Here is a 20,027-nt window from a genome sequence, read left to right as displayed (position 1 = left end):
AGCTTGGTTAAGAGCGGCCCAAAGTCCTTGATGGTCATTTCCAAAATATACACAGGCTAAAACTGGGTCTGGCGTATTTTTGTCATAGCTAGCTATTAACTACTAGAACTGTATAGAGTATTAACTAAAAAAACTGAACTTCTAGCTGAAACCTCATTGATACTAATATTAATATAATGTGTATATATAAAGGAGTAATAATAGAAGGAGGCATACATTGCTACCGACACGTGTCTCAGTTTTCACGTTTGTTGCATGTTTTCATCGAAAATTCATTCTTCTGCTTCTGTTTCAGGTTTGCTATCTAGAGTTCTGCGAAACGTCCCGCGAATAGAAAAAAATGTTCCTAGTAAAAGATCAACTACCAGCATTGGTGCCTTATGGCCAGAGTGCGAATTAATAGTCCAATCAAAGTTGATCCTTACGATTCTGATATAGATCGACAGCCTTCGACATTACGCACAACTTTCATTTTCGGCTTATTTACCTGTAAGTTAGTGTTTTTGTCATCGGAGGGCAACGCCATTTTGTTGAGCAATCCTTAGACGTGGTGATGTCGAGAACTAAGCACTTCTTGAAACGTTAAATGCATCACCCCACTTCTAATAGGGATATCAACTATCGTAATAAATATAGTCAACCGGCTGGGAATATTAGAGTTTTTGCGGGGATTCGTTGTAGGAACGATTCGGTCTGCATCCACCATATGACTCAGGTAGAATTCAACTTATGACCTACCTAATCGTAAGCTGGCAGTAAATATGATCACTAGCGCAGAAAAACACCAGCCGATCGATTACCAATCCATGGCCCCTGGAAGCGTTGACATCAGAGGCGGATGGTGCATCGGTTAATGTAACATAACCAAAAAAACAGCCTCTGTTAGTCATTGACCGCTTACCAAAGCACCACGAGACGAAGATTTGATGAAACTGCGTCGCGAATGAGGTAAAAAGGCAGCCCAATGCTGAGAGGAGTCCACCTAAGACCGCGACAACCCGTGGCGATCGTCGACGGCAGATAGCCACGACGACTGGACTGATGAACGTTGATGTGGCCAAGGACAGCGCACCAGGGTAAACTTGAATTAAGAAACGCAAAGCAAGAATACAAGCAAAAGGTGCGTTAGGTGAAGACCACATTAGAAATAGTCTATGCAATAAAGACATACATAGTCAATAGCACTCATCAGGGATACCTCTTATGGAATGAGTAAACAATACAGACTAACTTACCCATGTTTGAAGGAAGGTATATATATGTGTGTGTGGAAGAAATAAGCGGGTGATTATATACACTCATGTCGATACCGTTTTAGCGCTACGATATGTATGCGGCAGAAAGACATGAGTACAGGATTTTGTTGTCATTTATTCAGATACCGATAATTACGCATAAAATATATAGAAAAGTAATTGAATTTGGCGCGCGCTATCCTAATTATTGGTGGGAATATTTGATGAACTGCTAAGCAATAGAATCGTTGTCAGTATTAAAAATCTTTGGGTTCGTACGGGGTTTTATATTGCACCAAGCTCTCTATGCGGCTCGACTAGTTACGTTTAACAGTAGTATCCAATCTAGTTTTTTTTTCTATACTTTCCCTATATAAGGTGCGGTGTAAATAACTTCAAACTAATGAAAGTCATGGAACACAAAACTTGTATTTATATTTTGAAAAATATAGTTTACTTTAATAAGGTGACTTTAATAAGAACGTAGACTTGTCTTTGGAACAGGAGACTCACATATTTTTCCACTAAATCTAGTTTTTATCTACCCTGTATAGCCCGTGTTATGTATAGTACAACAAACAGAATAATGAGTATCTGGACCAAATGTATGTCTTAACTATCATGTAACTACATATAAATACATGTAGCGGCAATGGGTGGTTCTGCCATCTGAAGATGTCATCAGAAGGTGATATTATCCAAAACGCGTTCTCGACAGTAATGTCTTGATAACTGTAGCTTAAACATCCGTTGCCTACTGAAAACGATCACTGCGGAGTCTATTATATGTATATATATATATATATATATATATATATATATATATATATATAGTAGTTAGATAATGATCATCGTACGCAAGATGATGCATCTTACCCCCTTTCGACTGGGCACTCCTAACACTATTTAGTAAAATCGCATACAAATATTTTTTAGGTATCAACAGATAAGATCCAATGTAATGGTTTTACTTCGGATACAAGTAATTTTTTTTTAGTAATACTTTTTGAAAAGACTTCCACCAGCCTTAGAACGGCAATTATCCACGACCGCGGAACCTAGACGCTATAATTGAATCGACGAATCGCATCCCACCTATCGCTCAACTGTCGGACATTTTGTCATTACGCCTCTTAGATGAACATGGCCTACGGAGTAGGGTACACATACAATAGGCTTAGTAACCCATGAGATCTCCAATGAGCCTACAACGTCGGTTGGCCTAACAGCAAATACTGAACATCTCGTTAAAAACAAAGAATACGTCCACTCGTCTCAGAGCTCACTAATATACAGTACACTTGTGCAACATTCTGGTATATTGTCATATTAAATTCAAAATGCAAGGTCGCAGATACAAAAATATATGTTGTTAGTAATGTTAGAAATTTTTTTAGAAAAACCCATGTAAGCTTCTGCGAATAATAAGGGAAAATCGGAAGGTCGCGTTTGTCATTTGCCTAGTTAACAGAGAAACGCGTAAGCGAAACAAGATATAAAATTATCATCCTGTCAGGAAACCCTCTCAAAATTTATATCGATAGACTTAAGCCAGCCATGAAGGTTTCATTAAAAAATATAGCAATCAGCTGATCTTTTCTTTCTCACGGTTTTGCCACTGCCTATTTGGGTGGCTTCCCGAATCTTTTCTGTTCGTGTGCCGTGGCTGCCTACGTTTGACCGATCCCCATGCCATCGATAGATGAATGACCATGCTGCTATTCAACGCACTTTGAAAGAACTTTGGCGATTTTTTTCCTTGATTTATTTAATCAAATTGTTATAAAGCCAAATGGTAATTAGCACGTAGCTATTGGACATCATTAATAATCGTCAATAATAAATAACAATAATATACCTAGCGTTGTGTATATTTGCCCCCCCTAATGTATGATACTATTGCAGGAGAAGGCCGTGTAGAAAATCATGCCAGTAGTAAAACGTGCTATCTTTATTTCACCAAAGGGGTACTTTCTTTATTTCGTTGGGAAATAAATGTATCTTGTCACGTTTTCAGATACATGATATATAAGATATCGTGCATCTGGAAACGTGTATAAATATATATATATATATATATATATATATATACACGTATGTAGTAGCCGAATATCGATAGAAAAAAACTAAACTACGGATTTATATATACGGAAGTATATCATTCTATAGCGTCAGTAACTTTAAAATCCCTTGCGTTATTAATGAAATAGATTGTTATTTAAATTGACCGTTTTTATCACCATTGGCTAAGTAACACAGAAACTAGGTAAGACGTTATGATGAAAACCAATTGGTGTTTTATTTAGATAAAAAAAAAAAAAGCTTAATTCTAAGTTCGCTATAAATAAAAATTTATGTAAATATATTCCATTGTTTTTATTAGCGTCATTTTCAAGTCCAGAAAGCCATCCGTGCAGCCCGACACGGGGGTGGGGGAGGTTCAGGGATTTACATTGTTTTCCCGTAGATTGACCCATCCTCCTTGAAAAATGTATTAAACAAACATTATATTGGTCTTTTAAGTAGTAAGTATAGAGAGAGAAATAGCCAAACGACCTTCCAATTTTTAAATGAACTTACAACCAGTTTCGAAGCATATATGGTAATTCTTTCGCTAAACTTTCGTTTCTTCAACCTTGGAGTACGCTCAATTTTTGTAGGCAAATCGACCAGACTGAGATAAGCGCGACACCCTTCATCACGTCATCGTTCCGTTGACTCGTTATGGTGTGGAATATGTATGGTGTGTCCTACTATTTCTGTAGAGTATTGGGCTGGTTCAAGCGCCTCATGCTAGCTTATGGTTAATAATACATTAGACGAAAACTACAATATAGGTAACATGAATAACAGAAGACACCGCTGTTGCTGGCTTCGACGGTAATCCTGTGTACGTACGTTTTACTGAGAACGGTACCATTTAGTGTAGATATCGGACCCCCGAAAAATACATCCACCTTGTTTTTTCGGCCGAAGTTCGTCAACATGAACTGGCAACGGTGAAAGCCACTGCGAAGGCAAAGTGCTTTACATACTTTTCATCAATTGGGGATCTTTTTTAAGTATCTATTTCTTACATAATTGTATTATAACTTTGATTTGTTTATAGTAGTTTATTCGGCACTAATTTTTTTGTTTCGCTATAGAAACAAAAAGTTACTTTTGCTGGTGATAGCGGCGGGGCTAACGACTTCCATTCAACGATTTTCGCTCACACTTTAATAAAAATAGTTCAATTCACCAAACCACATATCATTTGTCAGTTAAAGCACGTTTAGGTAATTGAAAATTAAGATAATTTCGTGAAACTATATAAGGAAATGGGGTTATTAACACGGTGATAATGCGTAGGATCAGTGGTGGAATATTCAAAGGTGACCCACATTCACCTCTGAGGCAAACTTAAACCCTTCACAAAATGTTGAATCATGAATCCACATTATAACTTTGAAAGAAAGTTATGATACATGTTCATGATGTTTGGCAGGGGCCCCTGATATTCTTTGTAAAGTTGACGATATTTACGTACATCCTAGTATCTACGATAATAAATTATGTTAAAGGGATCAAGATAGACAGCCTGATTGAGAGTAACAGTGCAGATCCGTCATAGTTAGTTCGCCAGAATATTCCCACATATACCTTTCAATCAATCATGGGATCGTAAGTTTTTCCCTCGTTCTTTAAATAGTATTGTTATCAAATAACTTATATTTCGTGGTCATGAACAAATCAATGTTATATCAATCACATAGTAAGTACGATGCTATATACTGAAATGATATACGAGGTCAGAGCTAACAACTGCTTTCGAAGTCTTGACAGTTGGGATGCAATAAATTTTTTTACAATAGACGACATTTTTATATAGGCGCATTGGTCCTGTACGTTACTTCGAGAAGTATATAGACATTAGTTGTATGTAGGACAAGCATCTGTTCATTTGATAAATATACAATTCAGCGGGCTATACCAAACCAACACGCAGAATCCACGTCGACCATAAGATGACATGCTTTATGTATATAAATATATATGTTCGCAATCAACTGCATTTGTGGCACATAAAGAACATTGCGCAAGTAATATATTTAAGTGGGCGTCTGTGTGTTCTCATCTCAATCTGTTTCGAACACTTAAGAAACAAGTTTTCGGCCTGAAACTTGCTCCTTGCTCAACGACTTTTGCAATCTTAGAATTTTGTGCTTCATTTTATTTTACTTTAACATGAATTCAATTTATTATGAATGTTTTAGAACATGCTAGGACTATACTACGGAAGGGGGGGAATCACGAAATTATTAGAACAGCTGCTACTACTAAATGAGTCTTGACCGCTTTCTAGAAAAGCTTTACATACCTAAGAGCTTTTACGGCACATTTATCAGTGCGGTGATACTGTAACTCTACCAAAGACAGCTTAATTCTAGGGCACATACAAGTTTTAAAAATACTCGGTTACTACTAACAGTTGATTAAAAAAAAAAAGGATCTGCTTAAAAAATATTATATGTGCAGTTCGTCAATCATATAGTTTACATAGAAACTTACTGATGTTATTTAGGGGATTTAAAATAAGTTTATAAAATCACCGCCAATACCTAAAATATTATACACAATCGAGTCCTCAACTTATGAAATTTGACAAACTTAGTTATCCTATTTCTCGTTAGACTGTCTGGAGCTATTTAATAAGTAGAAAAGCTTAAATTACTTTCAAAAACTATTACTCTTATAATGTGCGCTAGATGTTTACATTAACGGCTTAACTATGCAAGATTATAAGCCAGCTAGGTGTCGTCAGAAAGTTATGAGTTTAGAGGCAGAGATAGCGTTTAGCGCTAAAAGTCATCGCAGATGTTTCTCGAAAGCGATACCACTACTGAAACTGTTAATAAAAACATTACGCGGAAGAGATATTTAACAAATCAATAATGTGTCACAGTGCGAATTGCAAAGCTTAGGACAACGGAAGAAATCAGTGCGTCTCCAGGAACCAGGTCCTGTGATTACGGAAGCGTCTTTACGACAGTTGGTTTTCTGCGGGCATTTTTCTAGTAACAGCTGCGAAAATCGACCCTCCATCAGTTCTCGACTTCGGCAATTAGAAACCCATTGTTTGTTTTGTCCATATCTAGTGTCTTTTCCACATTTGAATCTCATACAGGAGCCAACAGGGAGGCCGATAGGCCACTGAAGATATTCTTGCCTTTATCATTTCCTGAAGACTATCAGCTTTAAATAGTAGATAGTCAAAGACCTATTGCATGTGGTTTCCAAATCTTGTCTGCTGTAGTGTAAGACCTACCACATAGGTGCGGACAACCTATTATGTAGAACGCGACCTTACCTACAGTTACAGATAGCCACTTCAATTACTATTCAGGAAAATGCAAAGTTTCAAGTCAATCCGACAGGTATTATTTCAGAGTTTTTACTTATTTCGACCGTATGGAATTGCTAGTTTTTTTTAACATTGTTTATCATAATTCTGAACGGACTTCAACAGTTGATTCGCTTTCATCTAGGGAAGTTTCTTAACATTGTTGACGATACCCTGCACGAGTAATAACCAACCCCCCTAGTACGACCAAACATCCACCGAGACCCGAAAAGCCTTAATATACTACCAATCCGCGACGTGACGACTCGTGACGTCACGCCAGCTTCCACTGGGAGTTGGAGGAAAACGTCTAAGGGCGACCTGTGTTGTTGTTGTTGCTGCTGTTGTTGCTGTTGCTGCTGCTGCCGCCGCCCCCGCCGCTCGCAACTCCAACAATTGGCCCTATATTGCACAGCCTGAGCAATCTAAATGTTTGATTGGCATCCAAGTGATCAATGACCTTAGGAGACGCTAGTGGTAAATACACTCCTAGACGCAACCGTTGTCGGCTAGGATGCCCCATACTATCGCAAGCAAGGCCAGCGTCGAGCGTGCCAGCTCAGGCAGAGAATCAAATATGCGTGTACCGCTGCGCTGTAAAACAGACAGATCCGAGCACGACATAGGTATACGTACGTAAGCAAAATGCTCAATAGACAATGTGTTATACTATTGTAGGTGTGGTTCATGGGAACTTATTATTGCGAGACGGGGTTACTGTTGCTCTTTAGCGCTCCGTATCATTCGTCTATATGGACGTTTGTTATGGTAGAATATGGTATTCTCTACCCCTACTCTGTAATGAAGTGCAGATCGGATTTAAGTAAGAATACATGTCACCGTTATACATGCTAGCCGCTCTCTTTCATTACTCAACGCAGGCCTATGTTCTCTTTTTTAATACAACGCTATTCGTTGTCGTTCAACAAAGAAAATGATGGCTGTGCTGAATGACAGTTTGGCATTCAGTACAAACGAGAAAATTTTAACCATCAGTCAAAGCAATGATGAAACGAACCTACGAGCTCGCATAGCCTGCCTAAACATAATGTTTGGTTCTCATTGATGTTCCCTGTTTACTTTGTTCTCGTTGGTTTATTCCTCTTGCTGTTTTTGTTTTGCATCGCGTATAAAGATGTCGTTAGGACCGCAGAAAGACGCCGGACCGACGAGATCCCTTCATGTTCCAACGGGTCGATACAAGTTCGTCTCCGCCATTGTAAACGAACCCCTGGGCGCATCTGGTCCGAAGCCCGCAGTCACTTGATGTATACATAGAGGGGGCATAAACTAGTATTGCCCACGAAAATATTCCTTGTATGCCAACACGACGTATATATTCCAGCCTACTTATATGTTACTCGAAATAACAAAAGTGAATCGTCTAGCCCAAAGTCTTGCAGGCAACTCAACCATAATTTACGAAGGGTTTCAACAATAATCTCATATACAGCTTCGTACATTAAAAGAATAGCTTTGGCATCTTCAGAGGTAATTTGCTAGGTAAATATCGACTTCGTTTTAATATTTAAGCATTCTTATTGCTCCGTATATCTTTTAGAAAAAAATAAACTAAGTGATTTAGAGAACATCAAGCATGCGAAAAGCCCGATTCCTTATCTTGATTGCTTTGTATTTTGAAAAATCCTAATAAAAGCTCATTCAACTATAGTCATACGCATTATCAATGACGAGAATAACAAACGTCAGTGTTAGCTATCGATAATTCTGCTAAGCCTAACACCGGTTATAGATGAGTTTGACTTCGTAACCCATTTAGTTGCTGAACTAGAAGGAATAAAGATAGAAAAGGCAAAATTGAAACATTTTTTGTCTCGTTAAACGTTTACTTATACGCGTATGCAAGCGCCATTCGTAACTCAGTGACTGGAAAAAGGGTATGTACTATAGTGAAGACTATTATTCTTAGCTCTGGCTAGCCGAAGATGATGATTATCCAATGAACATTAACCAACCGATACATACGGAATCGAGACGGTAGCGCTGAGGGGAATACAAAGTAAAGGCCGCAAAAGACTGTCAAAGAGATCTTTGAGAACCACATAACAGGAACTACAGCCTAAGAAAAGTCTTGGAAAAACGGCAACCATCCGAAAAATAAGAGTAAGCTAAATGCTTATAGCACGAGCAGCTATCATATCTGATCATCAATGATTATTGTGAGTATTCCTCAGAGGAAAACATATGGAGGAAGCATCTTGATATGGACTAGTACATAACAGCAATACTATCAAGTGATTGCGAGGTAATTTACATTAACGATGATTAGTTCGTTTGACGTTCCGCTCGTTTGCACGCGAAGGTTCGACGAATTGATGAAATTTTGAAGGGCCGTTTTAGAGGCACTGGGAAGGAGCAGAAACAAGTTCAAGCTGATTTGAATTGATCTACCTTTTTTCCAGGCATACAGCAGTTGGGAGAAAATATATTGCAGTTCGGGTCGGGCCTTGATTTGTCCTGCGCGTAATGCTTGTAGCCTGCATTGGTTGACTTTTGATATGGCATGTGTTGATGCGAACAGCGACCAATATTCTCGTAGGCATAACGTAACATGAAGCGAAAAAGATAATGTATTGAGCGAACGTCCTCTTGAAAAAACGTTTGCTTCGATTAATAGCTTCGTATGTTTGATAGTTTGCCGAAATAGAACTAATTACGAGTGAGCAGTTTACGAATATTAAGGCTATCGTTTTTCGAACCCTAGTCGTTTTTTTATACATAAATTTAATGGGCGTCTCCCTGATAGGATAAACTGCAACTTATTTCCTATTAGCCTAATCATCTAGTATGCTTTCTATATATTTGTTACTCAAAAATGCCACACCAATGTTCAGCTTAGCGTTAGCGTCTACTACGTAGAAGCAGCAGGACAAAATACTTTCTGCACACAAGGGCCCGGCCGTACTTTACTTCTAGAATTTTGTTTTGCATCTCTATCCGTCACTTGTTGCTAGGCTTCACTTCGGGAAGGAAGAAAAGGTGCCATATGTTTCGGTGCGATCAGATACCAGCAAACTGCGAGAAACGATGGGAGAAGGACTTCGGGAGCTATGGCCAAAGCCGTACTGAAATAGAAAACTAAGAGATCGTTCGGCAACATAACTCGTCAGCTCTGATGCTATCCCAGCTGTCGTCCTAATGAGCCTGACCAACCTAAACAGCTCAACCACTTGGATTCTAGGCGTTTGACTAGGTTTTGCCGTTAAACTTCCAACCATTCAACGATGATGACCCTAGACAAGCCTTGCTTCAAGAAGCCAACAAGGAGAGATGAGCAGGCTTCTTATAGGCTGGCTAGTAGCTAGCCACATTGACAGTAACCATTGTCTGCCAGCCACATGCTGTCCACACTTTCACTGGGCCTACGCCTTGTTCCTGCTAAAGCACAGCTTTTGCTAGAACTGATCCGATGGAATTGCACCATTTTTCCCTGCAGCTTGAGCCGTGTAATTTTATATATTTCTATGTTTACTGGCTCGAAAACATTAAAGGATTCTTACACTAGGTCAAGAGATGTAACTTTCGTTTTTAACATAGCCACTGCAGCAAAGGATCAACGTCGACGTCATCGTGTGCCACTACCCTCACCAGGCCAATTCGAAATTTCCGCGCCTTCGAGCGTTCTGTCTTTTCACGCTTTTCCCAATCGGATTCCAAGCAGCAGTTTGTGTAACGGACTTTCAGGTCCACTTCGCTAGAGGCTTTCATTTGTTCATCGGTCTTCTGGGTTGTGGAGTTGAGTAAGCGTGACACTAAGTCACGTAGCAGCAGCAGCAGCTCGCCGAAAAAGCTGCCATACTAAAGATGAAGAGTTAACTGATTTTCACGGTTGCTTGTGAGTACATACTCAGTCAATCAAATATATGACCAGCAAAGCAACATACTTCAAACACAATATGAAGTATTATACTCTTTAGAGCATATAGTTCATAATTGGTACCCTTCTGCCACATATCTTGCAGTGAAATTAGCGCGTCAATCGCCGATGGGTGATAGTTTGCTAGTCACCACGCTATTTACCCAGACTTACTGACCTATCCCAACTGGCGCTATTTTAGGTAGAAGCCAAACGCGGTATATGACCTGCACGTACCTAAGCATGGACGACAAGCCAACTCCAAAACTAGTCAGGGATAAAACGCATAGAGGCGTCTCGTAGTATTCCTGCCTATTGGTGTTCCACAGTCAACGCGCATATGTTCCTCTGCTAAATGCAAGCACTTTATTTTGAGGAACAAGATAAATACACGGCCAACAAAGTGTAAAAATTAGAAAGCAAGCGATCGCGAGAGACAGGTGCAGAGAACAACACATAGCACAACGCTATATCGAATAGACGAGCTTGGAGAGACTCCTAAATTTCACAGGCAGATGAGGACAGCAAACCGACAGGCCGCTAGGTGGTGCGGAACAAAGAAAAGCTAGGCCTCGTGTATGAAACCGCGCACTTCGTTCACTCACGGCCGGAAGCTGTTGTGAGCACTACTGCTATAACGCCTTACTGCCCTTGCAACAGCAACGGTAAGCGTTTCCTCGTAGCATGTATTTGTCAGGGATTGAAAGCTGTCGCTTTACGATGTGGTGACCCTTAGCGCTGCGGGTACGCCAGTGCGATTTTTTGCTATTGTAACACGCATAATGCTTTTCTGTATGGGATCGTACTATAAACGAGTGTGCATAGGAGCGTTGCTAATTCTGTCGTAGAAACTCAGAGGACGATGTCTCTACTTCCAGCGCTGAGCGATTACGAGACAATAATTATCCTCACTATATTTAAAGTGAATATATCTCAGTAATTCCGAGTAAAACCGAGTTCTCAGTAATGCCCCTTGATAAAGCTCACATGGTAGTAAATTACGGACTAGGTAATTTAAATTACTACTTTGTCGAGAGACAGTGGGAACCCGCAACGAATGTAACAAACATCGTTGTCCTTAATGGCCAAGAAATAATTAGCACAGGCCTGCTAATTTGTTTCGTCGAGTTCCTTAACCTCTGGGAAAATGGCGGAATGAGAGACTTCATTTCGGATTATATTTTGCATTTTTCCTATTAATAACAGCAATCTGCCCTTTAATTAAGAATACCTGCTTTATGCAACGTTATGCCGTGGGTAAGTGTAAAAGTCTAACGGTGTTCGGGCAATACATTAAAGCAAGAAAAAAATAATGGTTGTACCTAATAAACTAGTGATCGATTTGATCCGATAGGGATATCATTAATTAATAGAGAACGGCTGCCAGGTTGTTTTCGTTCGATAGTACCGTAATAACTACAAGAGCAGTCTATCAGCAGTGGGTTAATATTTATCGCTTTTTCTTATTATTATTATTATTATTTATCTTGTTATTATTATTCTTTCCATTTATCAGAATCATTTCCATCTCGAGTTTAGTATCAATATCGCTTGTCGTTTGTGCGTTTACGCGTCCTTTCAGTTCTCTAGCTAGCGTATCATAAACCCTCATTATTCGATCTATCGTTTCTCAGGGCCAATACGTCCTATACTACATAACCGAGAAAAATGAAAAAAAAATCGCCTAATCTAATTGCTCTCTGGACTTCTGGCCCACAGTATCATTAGGTCGAAATAGTTGACCCATATGTGGGTGAAGGACCAAACCAACTGACAGAATGATCATCAGTCAGGTCAGGGTTTATTACTCATTGTGCGCTATTAACTACAGTACCTACAAGAGTAGTAAATACGATTTTTTTTCATAAATACAATAAAGTTAAGTCATGTTTATTATTTTATGTAAAGACTTCCTCATTTAAGGACAAATTGGTAGCACTTTATCGAGTAACACTACATAAATTATAGAAATTAATGCTATTTAATTGTACAAAAAACATTTTCCGTATTTCCGTAATTTAATTGGTTTTTGTTAATCGTAAAAGCTGTCGATCAGTCTTCCTCAGTTTCACCCGCTGGTTTGACGCCTGCTGGCTTTAGCCTTGTGTTGATTGATAAAATAGGCACTTTGCTTATATACCTAAACAAGAGACGAAGTTACCAAATTTCAATTATATGACAAACTATTAACGTCAACGGGACCCATTACCATACCACCGCTACCGATAGAGAAAACAAATGTTAATAGATGAAAACGAGTAATTTGTAGGTGAAGCTTTTTCGTGGTTAGGAAACGTATTGAACTGATAGAATCTGGCTCTAATCCGCCTTGATTCAGATCGATTTGGCCCTTAGCAAGTGGAAATAGGGTCGTACCAAAAAGTTTCAGATCTCAGAACACGAACACATAGAGTGGTGCCAATATTCTTAGAAAATTTCAATAGAGATTTAGGAAAAAAGCTGTTTATTCATCCGTGTCGTTAGGTAACGGACTGGAGGATGTGTCGGGAGTTTGTTAAATACATCTATGCTAAAGAAGCTTGAAGCATAACAGAATGGAAAAATAAGATTTTATTATTTATCAAGTAAATGTATCTACAATATATATTATTCATTTAGATAAGTAGCTGGGCAAGAAGCGGCCATCATTGACTAAATTGTTTGTGGAACAAAACAAATTCTATCATAACTCCACCTACTACGATAAACAAATCCTTCGGAGATCGATGCCTGTTCTCTTTTGATGCTACGATTCTGTTGATCGTAACTCCGTCTATAGAAAAACGTTCGACGATAGCCGTTGTTGAATTTCATCTATCTCATGCCCCATGATTGCCAGACGAATCTTCCCGCAACATCAACGGGTATTCTATCGCTAGTCTCCGTAATTTCCGCTATTATAAACTATCGATATCGGTTTCCAGTTGATTTTCTATATTCCTGTTCAGCACAAACGAGCCCAACATTGATCGCATTTTATGTAGATTTACTCTGTAAAGCATCATCATAATAGAACATAGAGTAGCACCAAAATCATTAGTATACGGACGCTATCACCGATATACAGTGTACTAAAAATAATCTGTTAGTGTTTTGTCAAGCCGTGGACGTCGCTACGCCTACCGACCGCAGGTGCTTCGAGCGACATCTAATGCGTTAAGTGGTAAGCCCTTACGTAGGAATTAATGTACAACAGCTTTAAATCGTCTTCGTCAACCAACTAGCCGGCTGATTTTCTCAGCCGTAAACTAAAGTTCACTATCGGCATGTAACGATCATACGCACTACTGCTTTTCGATGAGCAATCGTTTGCCCCTCAATTAATCGAAGGTGTTTTCTAAAAACATTTACCAAGGTGGCTGTATGGCCACCTGATCGTCTGCTGCCGTTACCTTCGATCATTTGTTTGGCACTTTCATCCATTGCAAAACTCAGTTGCCGTGTCCTGGTGGTAGAGAAAATTGATGACATCGTCACCGCTTATGCGGTTGTGGCTTACTGAATAAATTGCTCTGTAAGAAAAGCAGAGTCAAACTGGCCGACAGAAACGTCGAGGTAATGTTAGCTACGTAAAGTGGTACTCTGTCGTTGGTAACGCGCTCTTCCAGCCAGATACAATGTTTTACATGTGTACGACTAATAGATAGGAAATATCGATTCTGATCGTGCGCTTGTCCAGTTGAATGGCTTAGACAGTTCATTTCCGACAGAAGTCTATCTAATTTGATATTATATGGGGACTTTATTTTGACTTGTAAGTTCTATATATGTCGTCGAACTCTTACGGTCAATGGTATAGTAAGTAGCAAATGCTATTTCTTATTGCCGCCAGTGCTTGCATACTCATTTTTCCCAAGACATTTTTCCCATGACGAATCTGCCTTAAGCGAATTTTCATGAAAAAAACGTGCTATACGTATGTATGTAAACCTATAAGCCACAATCAGAAGAAGTTTTACGGCATTATCGTCATAGATCCAATCACGAGAGACGGCTTATACGTTCTGTCCTGCTCAAAGCGATAACGACTCCTCGGAACGCTCACCGGAATAGCAATGAACAGGCAAAAATAAAATTTCCCCTTTTAGTCACTCGATCTAGATCGTTCTCTCACGATTCGTTTCCTTAAGCAATACACGTTTAATTGTACGCACCCCCGGCAGCGAGGGCTGTTTGGGGCTGCACGAAGGCCCATAGCAACAACTGCACTAGGTATTTGATTGAGTTGTTTATTCGCTAGCATCGAACTGCATTATCCGGTTCATTATATGTATATTGTATTCATTCTTTTTCGATGCATGCCTGATACGCCCACCGTTTTGCAAACGGCCAAAAACTAGACCGCATACGATCACTCGTTGTCCCTAGTTGGTCGGCACGAGCCCAGGCAGCCACTTTTTATCGCTTACGATAATAGTAATAGTCGTACTCAAACGCAGTGCTTGGACTGGTTGACATTACGCATTGGGGCAGATAGCCCTAAATCAGTATTACATAGACATAGACTAGGTATTAGGTTATGTATTAGCGTACCGACGACATCGAATTACATACATTTGCTGCTGGCAGCTCGGCCGAGGGAAGTCGAAAACGTAGGCAATCACAAATGCTAGGGCCCGGACGTCGAGCACGATCCAATGACGGATAGATTACAGGAAGCGATTATACGAGAGATTTCGTACAGCGAAGTAACTGGTATAGATACACGATTGCCTCAGATCTGGTGACTGCCCGCCGCCGGGCTACCCGCTAAGCTGATGCTAGCGGTAATAAATTGCAGTGGGCAGGTCGATATATATACATAGAAAATGACTTTCGCCGTATTTGGAGCCTCATTCAATCCAGCGACAATTATTCCTGAGTGACCTGTTACCTCGGTATTGGAATTGATATCACAGTAAGGGCTGCTATGCAGACCTCGCGAAGATCCATGGTTACTTGCTTATAAATTGTAATAGACGATAGCATTGCTAAAGGAGAATACCTATTCTGCTACTATAAAGCGTTCGTTGCTTTCCGATGTCAAGCTCCAACCCACTAATCCTGCCCTTAAGCAACAAAGAGCTATTTCTATATCTTCTAATATGTTCCATCGTGTATCGTACCTTGCCATTCGATTATCGGCACATCCCGGAAGCCGTCGCGTCAGTAAATGATCCGAAAAGAGCACAGGTCTTGTTATTTTATAATTCTATCATTCTGACCTTAGCTTTTCTTTATTGGGAGCACCGATATTGACATAGCATCGGAGCACCTATTGGTCGAAAGCTGTTAAATATCATGAATTCGAGTACAGTACATATTAACGTGGCATCAAACAGCACAGGACATCGAGGGTCGATTGAGCCGAGATCTTTCTGGTTGCGTCTGACCAAAAACCAAGTCGACGAGGAAAATCGGCACAAATATTTCACTGCTCCTGTTTATTTAATGATGATTGTGCTTCTGTGACTATGAATACTTCTATCACATGTTGGAATGATTAGTGCTCTCTATATCGGTGCTGTCGCACACCGACAGCCACCCTGGGTGTTTCCTCGATCTTTGTGTTCGACAGCGGCCGTGATGGGGCCAACTCAGATGAAATGAAGACCCGTGTCGTGTCCACTGTCTACCTTACCAATTGTAACCTGATTCTCCTTTAATTTATTCTATATATAAACATCCGTACAACAGACGCCACCGAATCAACGAGCTGCTGTACCTTCATGAAAGAGGGACAGACAAACTGAGTGGGCTTTATTTTTGTCAACGACGAAATTGACTTGAAGAAGATCTAGAATTTCTACTACGAACAGGGACCAAGATACAGCGTTTGATTAAGGACCATACAGCTCTAACTGAAGTGAAGGTAAGACAAGCCGGCAATCACGTGCTGCTAAAGGCGTTCGCTCTGACAAACGTTTCTTAGGAGTGGAGTGGTTGGAGAAAGGGGGTAAATGCTCGTTGGTGCGACAGCTGCCGCGTCGTTGGAGTATTTCCCTGTCTGACAAGAGTCCCGGTCGTCTAACACCGCCGCAATGAATCTCTAAATAGCACAACGAACGGTAGCCCAACAAACGGAATGAGGAGGTCTTTGACTCGACTTGTTTTCGCGTTTGTATCGACAGGGAAGTTCCTGCACTCAACCCTATCTGATCTAAACTGCATTGATTGTAACGGCTTCGATGCTGCTTCTGAAGCGGCTGCAGCACTTATCTCTTCACTATCATCTTCGTCGACTGCTTCATAAAAAAGAAAATATAATTTTCACCGAGACAACAAACGACTGCGGTAGAAGATTTGTTGGGGGAATCAGTAATGAATAAGGGGAAAAGATGCCTCATATGACATTATAGGCAATGGGCTTCGGGTGCGAACGGCGGTTTTTCCAGAGGCAATCGCCGTCACAGTCACCTATAGACAAACACGAAATCAATAGAGGAAGCGATCGCTAAAAACGGATGCGTTTGTACGTGAGACAAAGGGGGCTGGCAAGCGAATCAGAGTACTTATCGTGTCATAGCAATTATACCCTGTCGATGAAATCAATGGGACGTTGTTATGAGAAACGCAGTTCGACAGAAAGACTGTACATACCGCTTTATAGCTTCACAGATGCATAGGAAATGCCAGCGACGGAAAGCAAGAAGCCGTTTGCAACGTTTGGCCAGCAGTCGCACAAATCATCATCGTCACTTGTCGAACGAGTTTTGCGTTGAGTGAAGTTGTGCGAAAACGCTATACGCTAATACGTTGGGACGCGTATAGAAATCTGTAGACGCGTTAGCTTTACAGAGGCTGGATTTGAACAAAAGGAAAAAGAGCCAAGGTCGATTCCGGCAAATTCGTGTCGGAAAACGAACTTATTTTGTGTGCATCGGCTCCCGAAACCCGCCCGGCACTGTATGGGCTCTCGTCATCATTCAACATGATCATAAGCATCATCTTCATTTAGATCAATATAATGGTCGGAAAGACAGCCCAGATTTGTTGTTGTCATTGCATACGTTTCGACGTAAGATAGAAAAGCATCTGGCCTGTAATACTGGCCTGCAAGCGGGACAAGAGGAACAAAATTTCTAGTTTGTAAAGATCCCTAATAAAAGCTGATTTCGTAATCAGTAAGCGTATATCATCATTGTGTGGGCTTAGGCAACGAGTACGTAAAGTTCAAATAAGCATGCACAAGGTGCATTGCCAGCTCGGCTATACTGAACGAGTTTGTTTAGCATACCCTGGCAGATACTTTTAGAATCTATCATGCTACCATGCTGTGGATGGGTCTGGTGACAGGCTAATCTGCTCTGAAATTCGTACCCTCAGTTGATTACTCGAGATTAAAGATACGAAGGATAAAATACAGTGTCACACTACGCACCGAATGAAATACACGAGATCTACGGTGTATATACTGAGTAGGTCAGACATCCTCTGTATGCATTCCTGTACATCTTTGTCATAATATCTTACGACCCACCGCGTCCCGAGCATTGATGGTCTGCATTGCATTTCCTGTTCAATTTCAACCTAACGTCTCATACTGAAATATTTCCGTTGAACGATAACGCAATTACGACAATTATCTATATGAGTAAGTAGGCCGTTCTTATAACTTCGTTCCTTCCTTGCAGCAAATAGCCATCAATTCATGAATTAGAACACGTTCTTGTATGTCATTCGGTAAACGTAAATACGTATATATACGCATATGTATATATACGAATGTGCGAATGAAGCCAAATGCCGAGTCGAAGTTGTACCTCTGTAATTTCCGCCTTTTCATACTATTCAGGTTATTAGTTAGGAAAATTATTATCTATACATGTATGTTTCTGTAACTCATGTTTCCCGTTTCGTTTTCCCTGATTTTTGTTCTTTAAACGAAATACAATTAAGCGGCTCCCTTCTATCTGTCTCAGTAGGTAAATTGGACTAAGTCACATAATAGCCAACAGGCAATTACGTCAGTAAATAATTTACACAATCATTTCTACATCTGCCGAAGATTCGAAGCCTCATCGGGACCTTCGTCTGAATGGAGCCGAAGATCAGAGTCATGGGTGACGCGTTGTATTACAGTTGTCGTATGATTGCCATTTGTCGGCTGTTACTACCTGCGAAAACCTGTCAAAGGCAAGATGAAAGCAAACAGATTCACCGGCAAACAGAAGGTAGGGCGAGATAGACAGGCATACGAATGTCCGGACCTTCAAGAGATGTCTTCTAAAGGCAGATGGGCATGATTCCGAAACTGAGAGGTATATCTTCTCGACAGAAGCAGGATACGGCGCCGAAGGCGAAGACGTATGCGCCCATGGGACCGTGTCTGTCGTGAGCTGCAACGGTACATTTATTTTCTGTAGATGCGCTTACTACGGTTGCTCTACGGCAGTCGATTGCCGGTAGGAATACAAATACCGATATGCCCCTTCGGAGTCTTTTGCGCGAGGTATATCGCCCTTCTGCTGCTACTGTCCATATTGATACAGTTGTTATTGATGAGAGAAAAGAGTAAAACGTCGGGGGCAGCTAATCGACTGGTGAACATTGCCCGTAAGCGACACGTGCTGATACTGCACGAGAACGACACTCGATAAGAATGTACCACGACCATCGCGCGTTTCATCTAAGAAACAAATGAACAGGTGGGTAGATTAATTTGTTCAGATATGGGATCGGCGTATACGCCAAAAGCACGCTTGGCCATTTGAGCTTGTAGGATTTGAAGAAGCTTCATGCACGTATAAAGTGTGCCAACAGACCGTTCTGAGCTGCAGTGTTCCCGAAATTAAGTTGAACAATTCTTGTTTGTTGGTTTATTCACACAGTTGAAACGAGCTTCTATAAACAGAATTATTAAAAATTACACTACGTATTCTTCATAAAAGTTTGCTTTTCCTCAGCATTTAACTTCACAATTGTTCTACCGTAGATACAATAATCCTTCCGATAATTCGTTTCCTCCATTTTATACATACGCTTATGCAGCTAGCTAATGTTATAGTTTCCGCCCCCGAAAAAAATATAAATGTGATGATCGGATGGTTACAAGCCATCATACTGTTAACAACACTTGTCTTTGTTAGGTCTTTACTTGCCACAGAAAACTCGGTATTATATTCCGCTAATTTCGCTGGTAGGACATTGGTAATTGTACAGCTTACTATAATATTACAGACTGTACAGAAAACATTTTATTTTCATGAAGGTTTAGACTTAATTTGTCTTATAGCATTCGAACGGACATGGCAGCTATGTCTAACGTGTAACTCCAAATGTTAGTTCTCAACAATTGCAACATATCGTGATAGGGACCAGGTTGAAATTTTGCTTTATGGCTTCGCCATGAATAGGAACCAGAATTGAAGTTGCGGTGGCTGTTTCTAGAGTATCTGTGCCTCAAAATGTATATCCTTTGTCCGCAAAGTTTATATTTCAGTTATTAAATACATTGTTTCAGTATTTCGTTGTTTGACAACTATTTGATGGTTCACGCCAGAGTTGACGCTGTTTGAAACTGCATGCATCGCTCATACCGTCTTTCATTATA

The 20,027-nt window shown here is 40.3% G+C and overlaps 1 protein-coding gene across 1 annotated transcript in view; it reads right to left on the bottom strand.

Annotated features, from left to right (window-relative positions):
* The window catches only part of LOC111263804 (uncharacterized), a 113,546-nt gene that overhangs the window by 19,884 nt on the left and 73,635 nt on the right, over positions 1–20,027 (bottom strand). The window contains exon 2 of the mRNA XM_022839200.2: positions 902–1,081. Within this exon, the coding sequence (XP_022694935.1) occupies positions 902–1,081 (180 nt within the window). The remainder of the gene's footprint in view (positions 1–901; positions 1,082–20,027) is intronic.

Source organism: Varroa jacobsoni, unplaced genomic scaffold (assembly GCF_002532875.2).
Source record: "Varroa jacobsoni isolate VJ856 unplaced genomic scaffold, vjacob_1.0 scaffold_791, whole genome shotgun sequence".
NCBI lineage: Eukaryota > Metazoa > Arthropoda > Arachnida > Mesostigmata > Varroidae > Varroa > Varroa jacobsoni.
This window is presented reverse-complemented; position numbering and strand designations above follow the sequence as displayed.